The 13,477-nt window shown below is 40.4% G+C and overlaps 1 protein-coding gene across 1 annotated transcript in view; it reads left to right on the forward strand.

Moving 5' to 3' along the window:
* Morc1 (MORC family CW-type zinc finger 1) overlaps window positions 1-13,477 on the forward strand; it is a 164,807-nt gene that overhangs the window by 60,724 nt on the left and 90,606 nt on the right. The window contains exons 13-14 of the mRNA XM_042055818.1: window positions 4,851-4,994; window positions 9,065-9,219. Coding sequence (XP_041911752.1) covers window positions 4,851-4,994; window positions 9,065-9,219 — 299 coding nt within the window. The remainder of the gene's footprint in view (window positions 1-4,850; window positions 4,995-9,064; window positions 9,220-13,477) is intronic.

Genomic DNA, 13,477 nt, shown 5'->3' on the forward strand with positions numbered 1-13,477 from the left:
GGATGAGTTAACTGCAGTGTGTTCAACTGAGCCCTGAAATAGCAGGGGCTGGGTGGCAGCACTGAATCACCAAAGGCAAGGTGATCATAATTATCATATTGGGCAGCCTAGACAAAGGAATGTCCATAATGGCCCAACCCATAATGATCAGCACAGGCAAAGTTTATTTTTATGGTGGCATGACTTGTACAGACATTTGGTACTGGCTCATCAATCATGGTGTTTCCCAGCATGAAATAGGTAAGAAGCCTACTGCTTTTCTGCTTCATCTGTATAAGCAGAAAGTTTTAAAATGAGAGAAAGGCTCCATTGGATTGTGGTAAAAGGGAATCTTGGCTCATAAAACAATTTCCAGAACTGAGTCAGTTTGCAGACCCAGAACCATTTGGTTCCACTGAGGAAGAACCTTCCTGAAACACCTAAGAATTGTATTGTTAGCCTTTCTCCAGTCCTTCCCCAGAGGAACCTATGGTCTTTTACAAGTGTACACTGCAGGGAAGGAAACAATCAGGCTTTCCTGGATCTACCGGATACTGGTTCTGAATTGATAATGATTGTGAAAGATCCCAAGAAACCTTGTGGCCCTTACCAAGTTAAAGTAGGGGCTTATGGAAGTCAGATGATAATTAATGGAGTTTGGGCTGAAATCTGACTCACAGTAGGTCCAGTGAGTCTCTAAATTCATCTTGTGTTTGTTTCCTGGGTGCTAGAATGTATCATTGGGATAGGTATGCTTAGATTTGGCAGATTCTCACATTGGTTCCCTGACCTGTGGAGTGAGCTATTATGATTGGAATGGCTAAAGAAAGCCTTCAGAGTTGCCTTTGTCAAGGAAAATACTGAATCAAAACAGTATTGCATCCCTAGAGGAATTATAGAAATTTGTGCCACCATGGAGTATTTAAAAGACGCAGGGTTGGTCGTTCCCACTCAATGTCCCTTTCACTCTTCTATCTGGCTAATGCAAAAGATGGATTATGGAGAATGACAGTTGACTATCGAAAAATCAATCAGGTAGTAGCTCTGATTGCAGCTGCTGTACCAGATATAGTGTCCTTACATGAGCAGATTCACATACTTCCTGGTACATGGCATGCAGCTCTTGATTTAATGCCAATTTCTGGTACCTGTCCATAAAGACACCAGAAGCAGTGTGCTTTTTGTTGGCAAGGCTAGCAGTAAACCTTCACAGTTTTGCCTCAGGGATATTTTAAGTCTCCTGGGTCATAACTTAGTTAGAAGGGATCATTGATCATCTGTCTCCTTTACAAAATATCACATTGGTTCATATTGTGCATATTGATATTTAGCATATTGATGACATTAAGCTGACTGAATCAAGTGAGCAGGAAGTAGCAGCCACTTTGTATGTAATGGTAGTACAAATGCACATCAGTGGATGGGAAATAAACTCAAGCAAAATTCAAGGAACTTTCTACTTCAGTGAACTTCTTAGGAGTCTAGTGGTGTGGGGCATGCAGAGCCATTCCTCCTGAGGTAAAGGGTAAGTTATTTCATGGACTTCTCCCACCACCAAAAAAGACACACAACATGTGGTGGACCTATTTTGATTTTGGAGAGAGCACATTCCTCATTGGCCCATCCATCAAGTGACTTGGAAAGCTGCTAGCTTTGAGTGGCTTAGAATAAGGGAAGGTTCTTCAACAGGTCCAGGATGCTGTGAGGGCTGTCCTACAAGGTGAACCATATGATCCAGCAGACCCACAATGGTATTTGAGGTGTCAGTGGCAGATAACAATACTGTTTGGAATCTGTGGCAGGTGAATTCCAGAGGAGACCTTTGGGATTTTGTAGTAAGGCTCTACCATCAACCACAGTCTCTATTTTCCTTTTGATGGACAACTCCTGGCCTGCTATTGGACCTTAATGGAAACTGCAAGTGTGACAGTGGACCACCAAATTGCCATGGGACCTGAGCTGCCCATCATGATCTGGGTATTATCTGACCCACTAAGCCATAAAGTAGGACTTTCACAGCGGCAATCCAATATCAAATATGTGATCTGGCCAGAGTGGGTCCCTAAGGCACAAACAGGTTACATGAAGAAATTGTCCCAATGCCTATGGTTTCTGTTCCTTTTAGTGCTGCATCCTCCAAGGCATGCAGCTATAGCTGCAAGGACTATGTCCTATGATCAGTTGACTGAGGAACTAGGACCTAGTTTATTGTTGGCCTGGCAGGTTCTGCAGACAACACCCAGAGGTAGACAGCTACAGCATTACAGCCTCTTTCTGCAACAACCCTGAAAGATACTGGTGAAGGGAAATCTTCACAGTGGGCAGAACTTTGGGCAGTACATATGGTCATCTATTTTGTTTGGAAGGTAAACAGGCAGGTGTGCAATTGTTCATTGATTTACATGCTGTAGGTCAATGGATTGGCTGTATGGACAGGGACTTGAAGAGAACTTGATTAGACAATTGGTGGGAGATATCTGGGAAAGATGTATGTGGATGGATCTCTGCAAATGAGTGAAGAATATGAAGATATTTGTGTCCCATGTAAATGCTCATCTAAAGGTGGTGTCAGCTGAGGAGGAGTTCAGTAATCAGTAGATACAATGACCTGTACTGTGGTCAACCAGCCTCTCTCCCTAGTCACCCCTGTCATTAACCAGTGGACCAATGAACAAAGTCAACAGCAGAGACAAGCACTGAGCACCAGATATGTCACCATTCTCCAGAGTGACCGGACAGCAATGTGGTGGCAAGTTGACATTGAAGGATTCCTTCTATGGAAAGGGCAATGATTTGTCCTTAGTGGAGTAGATACATATTCTGCCTATAGATTTGCCTTTCCTGCACACAATGCTTCTGCCCAAACCACCATCCATAGACTTACAGAATGCATTATTCATCATCATGTTATTCCACATTGCATTGCTTCTGACCACGGAGCTCACTTCATAGCTAGAGAAGTACAAGAGTGGACCCCCAGTCATGGCCTCCAGCCGGTCTTTTAATGTGTTCCACATCATCCAGAAACAGATATCCTGATACAGCTATAGCACCAGTTAAATAGCAACAGCCTGGAGGGCTGGGGGCAGTATTCTTTGGATGATTTGAATCAGTGTCCAGGAATCAAGGGATGGAAAAGGAATTAGTTCCACTTACTATCACCCCTAGTCACACACTAGGAAAATTTTTGCTTCCTGCTCTCATGACCTTAAATTTGTGTTCAAGAGAGGGGAGCACTCCTTCCAGGAGACACAACAAACATTCCACTGAACTGAAGAATCAGACCCTCCTCTGGCCACTTAGGGATTCTGGTGTCCTTCAGCAAACAGGCTAAGAACAGAATAACAGCACTAGGAGAGGTGATTGATCCATATTACTGAGGAGAAATTAGATTGCTTCTCTACAATGGAAGGATTATATCTGGAGTGCAGGAGATCCTTTAGGGCATCTCTTGGTGCTACCGTGTCCTGTGATTAAAGTCAATAGAAAACTACAACCTCATCCAGGCAGGATTCTACAGGCTATAGACCTGGAAGAAAGGAAGGATTGGATTATTCCTCCAGGAAAAAAAAGCCACGACTTGCTGAAGTGCTTGCTAAGGACGAAAGAAGTACCAAATGGGTAGTAGAGCAAGATGGTCATAAATATCAGCTAATGCCATGTGATCAGTTGGAGAAATGAGGGTTATAATTGATATGGGTATCGATGTCATATTTTGCTAAGACTGTATTTGTGAAGATATGTGTGTTTTCTTTCCTCAATTTTTTTCCCATATAATCTAACATCAGTTAAGGGAATAATAGTGCTTATCCTGTCTAAGCTTTGAGAAACTAAAAGACTGTCTCCCAAGGGATAGTGCCACCTGTTCTAAAATTTATAATGAGTTTGTGATTGTACATGGGATAGTTGTATCATAATAGGCATAATTATGACTTAGCTAAATATGTAGTTATATCATGATAAGTGTAATTATTCTGGTTATTATTTTTATTTGGAAATTAAGCATGGCATAAGTAGATATGATTGCGTGTCAAGTTGACAAGGGATGGACTTGTGATAGCTATTTTTGGTTGTCTACTTGATTATATCTGTAATCAAGATATAGATATTATATCTGTATTTAAGATTATATCTATAATTTAAGGAAAATCCAAGCAGCTGGGTAAGCCTGCAAGAAAATTTTTCTTAGTTAAATCATTTAAATCCAAAGATTCACTTTTAATCCAGATATTTTGAGGTGAGAAGATATACCTCTAATCTAGATCTTTTGGCATGGGAAGATCCACCTTTGATTTGGTCACACCTCCTGCTGGAAGCATATATAAAGAACATGGAAGAAGGAATCTATAACTGCTTGCTCTCACTCTTGCTGGCAAATCCATTCTGTCACTGGCATTAGTGACGTTTTTCTTTGGGATTCTGATGCATACTGTACACCAGCCGAGACAGCCAGCCTCATGGACTGAAGAACTGCTGGATTCTTGGGCCTTCCGTTGGTAGACAGTCCTTGTTGGATTAGCCGGGCCACAGTGTGTAATCTGTTCTCATCAGTCTACTAGTCCTGTCTCTTCAGAGAACCCTGACTACCACAGCTGTCACAGGTGTGTCAGACCAGCGCACACAGAGTCCTTTCTGGTCCTTTTGGATTTAAATGAGCAGACTTGTATTTGAGTGGGTGCTTGTGCTTGACCGGTGTAGTGATTTGCATGTACAGAATCCGCTATATCCACCAGGTTTTTGCAAGATATCTGGCATGTTATAGGTCATTCTTTCGATGTCTGCCTTCTGATTTTTATTATCAGGCACTTGTATAAATTTTATGTTTTGCTTTGATAGAGCACTTTTAACTGCTTTTGTAAATACAATTCTAGGACATTGAGGAAAGCAAGAATACTCTCCTTGTTCTTTGGAGTGCACATAGAAGACCAGAACCAAGCTGGAATGTTCATTTACAGTAATAACCGGCTGATTAAAATGCACGAGAAGGTTGGTCCCCAGCTGAAAATGAAGTCCTTGTAAGTAAACTTCTTTCTTGAGTCAAAGGCAGTGCAGGGAGCCCACAGTGCATTTCGGTCTGTGGCAGTAGATTCATCACAATACGAGTCCTGTTTGCCTCTCAGCTTTCCTCTCATGCAGGAATTAATCTGCCTAATTTATAATAACATGAGGCTGTATGCTGGCTCTCAGAAGAAGATCACATTTTTTAGAAAAATATTGTTTCTAATGCTTTTCTTTATGTCTTTCAATCCCTTATATCATCTGTTCAAACGTCCAATATTTTACCAATTAAAAAATAGAAATTCAAGAAATGTTAACAGAGAGGGAAAACCAAGCTCTTACCTTGTAAGGAAGCCTATTACAGATTTTGCTGGTTACCTGCATGATATTTATTAGCAAACATCTCCAGTCTGTTTAAATTCTAGATTAATGTATTCTGGTTTTAAAGTACCATGACTTGCTTTAACAGTTATGTGGAATCTTACAAAGATATCATAGTGGAAGGGAGAGATGGTCCAGTTATTAAAGTCCAGTCTCACAACCAAAAGGACAAAAGATAGAGAAATCGCAGAAAAGGACAGAGTCAGACGTCTGAGAGTGGTGGAGTGAGTGGGTGGGGTGGGGGCTTTCGTCTTCTTGCAGTCTCATGCTCAGGGAACTGGCTTTTCATTCATTGCTCGGGCAAAAGCAGGTTGTTGCATTTTCTTGTGCTGGTTGGACTAAGCCCTGCAGACATAAAGGTCAAGGGTGACCATCTTTCGTTGAGGAGCATGAGTGCCCTTTAAAACTGTGCACCAACAGTGAGAACAATATTTCGTTGTTATCAGTTTTAAGGATAGCATACAAAGTGGCCAGTTTCGTCATGGCATCTTCATACGTGTGTGTCATTATATTTTGTTTTCTGTCATTCCCTTCCCCCATGCCCTTCAAAGCTTTCTTCCCCTTCAAGCTAATTCCCTTTCTTCCCTCAACCTCCCCCCCCACCCAGTGAGTTTACCTTTCTATGTTCTGATCACATGTATTCCGGCACATGTTCTATTCCACACTTTTCTTAAGACTTCTTCCTTCCCTCTCATGGTCCTTTTTTGAGTTCTATGACCAATAGATACATTTATATGCACACAACCGTACATATAAGTCTAAACTTTAAAAAATATAGAATATAGGATCTATTTGTCATTCAGAGCCATTTCTCTTAGCATAAGAGACATTTCTTTTAACATAATGGTTTCCAGTTTTGTAAATTTTCCTTCCCATGTCATATTTTCATTTTTCCTTATGGCTGAATAAGATTTCGTTTCCTATATGAACCCCATTTTCTTTATCCATTTATCTATTGATGGATGGCTAGGCTTACTCCATTTCCTGTTGTATTGACTGGTATAGTAGTAAACATGGATACACACACACACACACACACACACACACACACACACACACCCCTGAGATATGGTGACAGAGACTTTCAGGTAGATGCTCAAGAATGAGAGAGCTGGGTCATGTGATACCTCTGCCTTCCGTTTATGAGGAACCTCTGTACCGAATTCCCTTACGACCATACAAGCTTGCGTTTTTACCAGCACTGGATAGGGTTCTTCTTTGTCCACACCTCGTCTGTGTTTTCTGTCTTCCTTTTCTTGCTGATGGCCATTTTGACTGGGGTAAGACAAAATTCCAAAGCAGTTTTAATTTCTATTTCCCTGATGGCTGGTGATGCTGAATACCTTTTCAAATATTTCTTGGTTTATTCTTTTCAGAATTATCCTTTTTAGTTCATTCATCCAATTATTGATGATATGATTTTGTTTTATGGCATTTAATTTTTGAAGTGATATGTCCTGGATTTCAATCCCCAGTCTGATATGTAACTGATAAATATTTCTTCTGCGATGTAGATGATTTCTTTATACTCTTGTGATTGTTGCTTTGCTATGCAAAGGCTTTTTAATTTTATAAACCCATTTATAATCTTAGGGTTGTTGTTCCCCATGCTATTGGAAACTCAATTAGAAAAATCAACTCGTATGCTTATATTTTGAGGTTTTTTTTTTTTAGCAGTGGAAAAGTTTCACATCTTACAATATTATCTTTGATTCATTTTCAATTAATTTTGAGGTCAAGGTGGGAGATACGGATCCAATTTTACTCTTTTATGTGTGAAGATCCAATTTTCTGAGCACCAGTCTTTTGCACAGCATACAGTTTTGACAGCTTTGTCATAAGTTAAAGGATTGCAATTGTGTGAGCTTGTTTCTAGGCCCTTTATCCTATTCTATTGGTCCACAGATCTATTTCTTGTGCCACTACCACAGAGTACTTGAGTATGGCTCTATAATGCCTGCAGCATTGGGGTCATCTTACACTGTCTTTTCCCCTAAGGATTGCTTTAGTTATTTGGAAGAATATTTGTGTTTCCATTTGAATTTTATGATTTTTTTCTCATTTAGTGCATCTGTGCATTTTGTAATATACCTGTTTTCAAAATATTGATTATTCCTATCCATGAACATGCAAGATTTTCCCTAAGTTTATTTCTTCAGTGTCTCAAAGACTTCATTGTAGAAGTCTTTTATTTCTTGGCTTAGGTTTATTCTAATTGTTTTTATTCTGTGAATGGTATTTCCCTCCCCATAATTGGCATTTTAAAAAGCTATTAAGTCATTATCATGCATAATTAACATGTGCCAATAAAGTATTAAAAGATAAGAAGATACAAACTCAAGCTATTGATTTTTTGTATGGTAAACTTTGTATCTTGGGACATTGCTGGAAGGATTTTTGAGGCCTAAGAATTTTCTGGTAGACTCTTTAGGGTATTTGAAGCACAGGGTTGTGTGATCTGCAAGTTGGGATAGTTAGTTCTTCTTTTTTATTTGTAAAATGATTTTTTAAAAAATTTAACTTAGTTGGCTTTTTTGCATAAAATTCGATTAGCTACTTAGCATTTGGTATTACTAAACCTCTTGTCTTTAGATCTCCCAACTGTTGGCCTTGGCATGCTGTTCAGACTTGAGTGCTAAAGTCCCTTCCTTTATTACCTAAGTGAGACTGGACCCTATGGTCACACCCACTGCTACTTTTCACTTTATTTTCCTAAAGCCACTTATCACCATGAGAAATAACTGTGCACATTTATCTACTTACTCCTTCCATGATTGCCATTCTGCAGTGAATGAGAACCAGAGGCCTCGTCTTTCTTGCTCTTGTCTACGTTCTTAGTTTCTGGAACAGGTTCAGGTGCTCACTTTGAATGACTGCATGAATGGATCCATGGATCAATGAATAAAGACGTGTTGTGAGAGAAGGGCAGGAAACGAAACAAGGAAGTCACGTCAGGCCGTATGTGTGAGATGCAAATGTAGACTTACAAAATGAGCAATGAAGGGAGACAGGAGATGAAGACAGTAGTGAAGCACAAAGTGGGTGGGACCGCAATTTGAGATGGTGTGACGAACGCTGTCGCAAGAGCAGTGGGGCTCTGTAGCACAGAGGTTTTATCCCAAATCTGGTGATTTGGGGTAAATCAAAAATATCCCAGGTGAATGTATATCCTGTGCCTCTAGAAAGACAGAAGAGAACCTAGAAACCTTTGCACATAAGGTTAATAATCAGATACCTGTCATCACCCTCTGGGCCTGTTATGTTTCCACAGTAGAACTCAGTGAACACCTCCAAAGACCACTGCAATGGTGAGATACGTAGCCCAGCAGATGAAATGGGGACAAAGAAAGTGATTCTCTCTGTACAGGCATAAGAAGACCAGCCCAGGTCACTGCAAGAAGATGCTGGTGTTACCGGTTTTGCTAAAAATTTGTTTCTTTCTACTGACCAGGACTCCCCAGGTTGGAAAGAGTATTGGCAACGGATCAGTAGCATACTGAGGTGGCACTGTAGGATACACCCCCCCCAAAAAAATCACTGTGAATAATTAAATATATTTAAGATAGCCTAATAATTTTGGTATGGCCCACACCAAGGCAATAGATTTATTTGTGGAAGATTTGGTTGCAAGTGACAAGTACTTGTTTGCCTTTTCTTTTTCTTTAGCCAGATTTTACAAAGTTCATACATGTATTTACTCCCCCAGACTTGGCGCAGGTGTGATTGGAATTGTGAACATTCCCTTGGAGATCATGGAACCATCCCATAACAAACAAGAATTCCTCAATGTCCAAGAATACAACCACCTACTAAAAGTCATGGGACAGTACTTGGTCCAGTACTGTAAGGACACCGGGATCAGTGAGTATTCCATGGCTATTTTAAGGGGTACTTCAAGAGGACTCAAACCTGTGCATTTGTCATAAAAGATTCTGTTGATTCAAGTCACCAGTAACCCAAAGCCCTGATAAGGAGCTTCTGCTTTGGAAACATAAGAGGAGGATTGGGGTTGTGGCTCAGTGATGAAGCCCTTGTTTAGCTATGAATTCTATCCTTGGTAGTACAAAGTCTAAGTAAATAGAACTGAAAAAGGAGCCAGTTTCATAATCTTCCTCAGAGTATCATATGAAAAACAAAGCATCAGTTGGTCATCATGGCATACACCTTTAGTCTGAGCACTTGGGAGGCAGCGGCAAGTGAATCTCTTTGAAAATTAGACCAGCTTGCTCTACATAGGGAGTTGCTGACTGCCTAGAGCTACATAGTGAGACCCTTCCTTCCTTCCTCCCTCCCTTCCCCTCCCTTCCTTCCTTCTTTTTCTCTCTCTTTCCCTCTGTGTGTGTATATCTGTCTGTCTGTCTGTCTGTCTGTCTGTCTGTCTGTCTGTCTGTCTGTCTGTCTCTCTCTCTTAACACACACACACACGTATGTATGCACGTACATGCGCATACACATACAGGCACACTTGCACATAAAGTCAGACTAGAAATTGCAAGAGGAGGGCAATCAACAGTGTGCTGTGGTGGTTGATCTGAGAGAGGCAGAAGATGGCTCCCAAGAGATCGAGAACCTTTAGAGGGTCTTGTCAGGCTCCATTGTCTGGGAACACACAGTTTCATATGGACTTGAGAATCTCTTGCCATCCCATACTGTTGAATAATACATATCAATGAGTGTGACCCTAAATAAGTCAAATGGTATTCTGTAGATCTAATATTTTCTGAGAATGCTAATACTGCAAACATTTCACTTAAACATAAATGTTTGGAAAATTAAAGGTACACACCAGTTATCTGGAAAATTTCACCTGTTATCACCTCACTTCCCAGAGATATTTGAACAGTGACTTGCTATCCTATGCATTAATGAAACAAATACTTTGTAATTTGGGCAGACATAGCATTTCACTCATGGAAAGGAACATTAGCTATTGTGAATCTGTTCATTGATTGACTTGAGGTATATAGAGTACAAGGCTATCAAAAATAGTCTACCCTTAGGGCAACATAAGAAGTTATTATTATTCTCCTTGAAGTAGAGTGTTTTCTACTTTTTAGAGTGTTTTCTCTTCTTGTGTACTCACTGTAATTGCATCTGGAAATTCCTCACAGAGAAACTGAGGGAAGGATGCAGGAATTCATAGGACAGTAGAGCAGACTGGTGCCCAACCAAGCATGTGGTTCGTGTCATCGTCTATCTATGCTGTGGTCTACGGACCAGCAGCATCTATACCTTATACATCTCCCCCTCAAAGGCATATTTGAAGTTATTCTAGTCACAGGGATTACAGGTTCTACTTAAAGCTGTAGAAAGCATAGAAAGTTACTAATAAAAGTGCAATCATAAGCATAAATGAAGTGAAATAGAAGTTGAGCATGTGCTCCTTGGTTTTCAAGTGTGAACATATACAGAATAAAAGCAGTGAGAATTTGAATTTTGGAGCTCCTGTTCTCTTCATATCTTCTCAGTAATGCAGACCTTAGCCTCCTAGCCTTGTAGTAAGGAATGACGTTCCCAGAAAGAGCTAGTATACATTGAAAGGTCATAGAGATATCTCCACAGCATGCTTGGGGTGTCGTGGTCCCGTTGTGTGTGGAGCTCCCTCCACCACTTGGCTTGGTATGTGTGTGTGTGTGTGTGTGTGTGTGTGTGTGTGTGTTTGTGTGTGTGTGTGTGCACCGTCAGCAGTCCTGTTCTTCTGTCTTGCTATTACTTGCCACCTCTCCTCATAGATTTTGTTATTCCCTTTCCTTATTCTAGCTACCTCCCCCACTTTCCTTCAAAATCCTCTCAAGTGATGTAATATGATTCAAAATAATTTACCTGTTTCTGTTTCTCTTAATATTAGTTAATAACGTTGTTTTTCTAATTTTATAACTGCCTATGAATTAATTTAGGGATGGAGGATACTTTTAGAAGAAAGAAAAGAACCTAGAAGGAAGACAGACCAGAAGCAAGGTAGCAAACATGGACAGTGGTTTCTATATTACCAAGTCCTCCAGATTCTACTGCAAACTGGAATTCAGTCAGCAAGGTCTGGCCTGATAATTTCATTAACTTATGAGCACACCGACCTTCGCCAGAATAGCAAAAGTCATGTAATGCTTGACTAATACTCTTAGAGCCAGCACAACAGGGCACACAGTGTTAATGAAAAGTACTTGAGAGGTTTTAGGATTTTTTCCTTATAAATAAAAGATGCAATCTTTGTATTTGCTGTAAATCTGATCTGTTCCTATGGAAAATTGGACCCTTGTGAAAAATTTAAATCAGCAGAAAGAGAAATGCAGAGGGAATGACTTTGTGTCGTTTGCCAAATCCGCATTTACTTCTGCACAGTGGATTCTAAGGATATCAAAAACGGTGCTCTCCAAGGCTGACCTCACCTCACTGTTGACAACTGTTTCCTGATGTCTTCTGTATCACAACAATGCTAGTGCTATTCATCTGCTTTGAGGAGTAGGGAGAGAAGAAGATAGGAATCATGGGGTGAAACATCAAATGCCATTTGAGGTCGGATGGAATCTATTATGTAGAAATGTGTTATTAACTCTATAAACTCTCTAAACAGAATGGAACCAATTACTAAAATGAAATCTATGATGTAATAAACATAATCTTTCCAAACAAAATTCAATACATGCTTAGTTAATAAAAAACCTAAACATTGTTTAGTCAGGTCTCATCTATACCCTTAGTCTCACTGCTACTCAGCCCTGAGACATGGCCTACATGCTGCCTCTCCAGGTTGCCTGTGAATCTCAGCATCAAAGTCTTTTTAAATGTCTTCAGAATTTTTCACCTTTCTCATGTTTATTCTCATTCAGTCTGCTATGGTAGGTATGAGTGTTCTAGAACTGACCAATCAAAATCAAATGTGGTCTACTCTTGTCTAGTATCTTCTAATCTAGTAAGTTGTTGTGCTCTGAATATTGTGTCCACCCCACCGTAGTAAGTTGAAACCCGGGCCCCTCAGGAGGATGGGATTGGGAGGAGGGCACTTTGGGAAGTGCTAGTGTCCTGAGAGCAGAGGCCCCATATTTGTGATTAATATAACAAAGGAGCAAGTGAGGGTAGAGTGAGAAGGCACATTCCTGGGCCAGGTGGGGAGCCCACAGCTACACACCTGTCAGGGCATTGTTCTTGGACTTGGCAGCCCTCAGCACTAGTAGAAGCAAATTTCCATGGCTTGTAAGTCATGCAGTCTATGCAACCCAGATGGACTAAGGCACAGAGCTAACCTGCTCTGATAGACAATTAGAAACAGAATTGTTGTCTAGTAGAGAAGAATGAAACGGGAAGCCGCAGCCAGTATCTGACAAGCTCCAGTCTTTGGGCTAGGACATGCTTCCCGGAGGAAGTGATTATTGCTGAAGGACAAATAAGAGTGGACAAGCTATCCTGGCTCTATCTGTATGAGCTGTGGAGAATAGGTTCAAAGTCTCTCCGGTTGTGAGCTGCTAAGATCCTTGAAGGCAGCTCACGTCTTTCTTCAGCCTTGTTTTGTTTTTTATCAACAGCTCCAATCCGCTGTTATTGTTCATGTGGGCAGAACTCAGTAGTTCTGTCATTCTGGAACTTCCATGGTGAAGCATCACCTGGAAGAAAATGTTCCAGAGAAAGTACGGACAGCCTTGACTGACATAGGATCATCACTTTCTTTGGACTGCTTGTTTTGGTTTCAGTGTAGCTTGATAATGCATAAACTCTTGGTAAGCCCATTTGTGACCCTCGGAATATTTATTGCTAACTAAAAAATTTAATGTGAGTTCATCTAAAGCCAGACTTAGCTATACTTTTATCTTTTGGAAAGCCGGCTTTTTTAGTCCCTACTGTACAATTGTGCATTTCCTCACTTCAAATTTTATGACGTTACTTGTCCCCAGTCATTCGAGTTGTCAGGGTTTTATCTGCTGCTGACTTACAGTTGGAGTATTATCTTATAATATTTGTGTAAAGTGAATGTTCTGTATGGTTTCATGTGAATCCTGTTGCAGAAGATGGAGAAAAAAAGCATTAGGGCCTTGAGTAATGGTCTCCATTGAAGTAGACATGGATATGTAGGATACTGGCTTCAATTACAAGTTTTCCTAACTAGTTTGTTAGTTAAATCACATCA

This window comes from Arvicola amphibius, chromosome 10 (assembly GCF_903992535.2).
Source record: "Arvicola amphibius chromosome 10, mArvAmp1.2, whole genome shotgun sequence".
NCBI lineage: Eukaryota > Metazoa > Chordata > Mammalia > Rodentia > Cricetidae > Arvicola > Arvicola amphibius.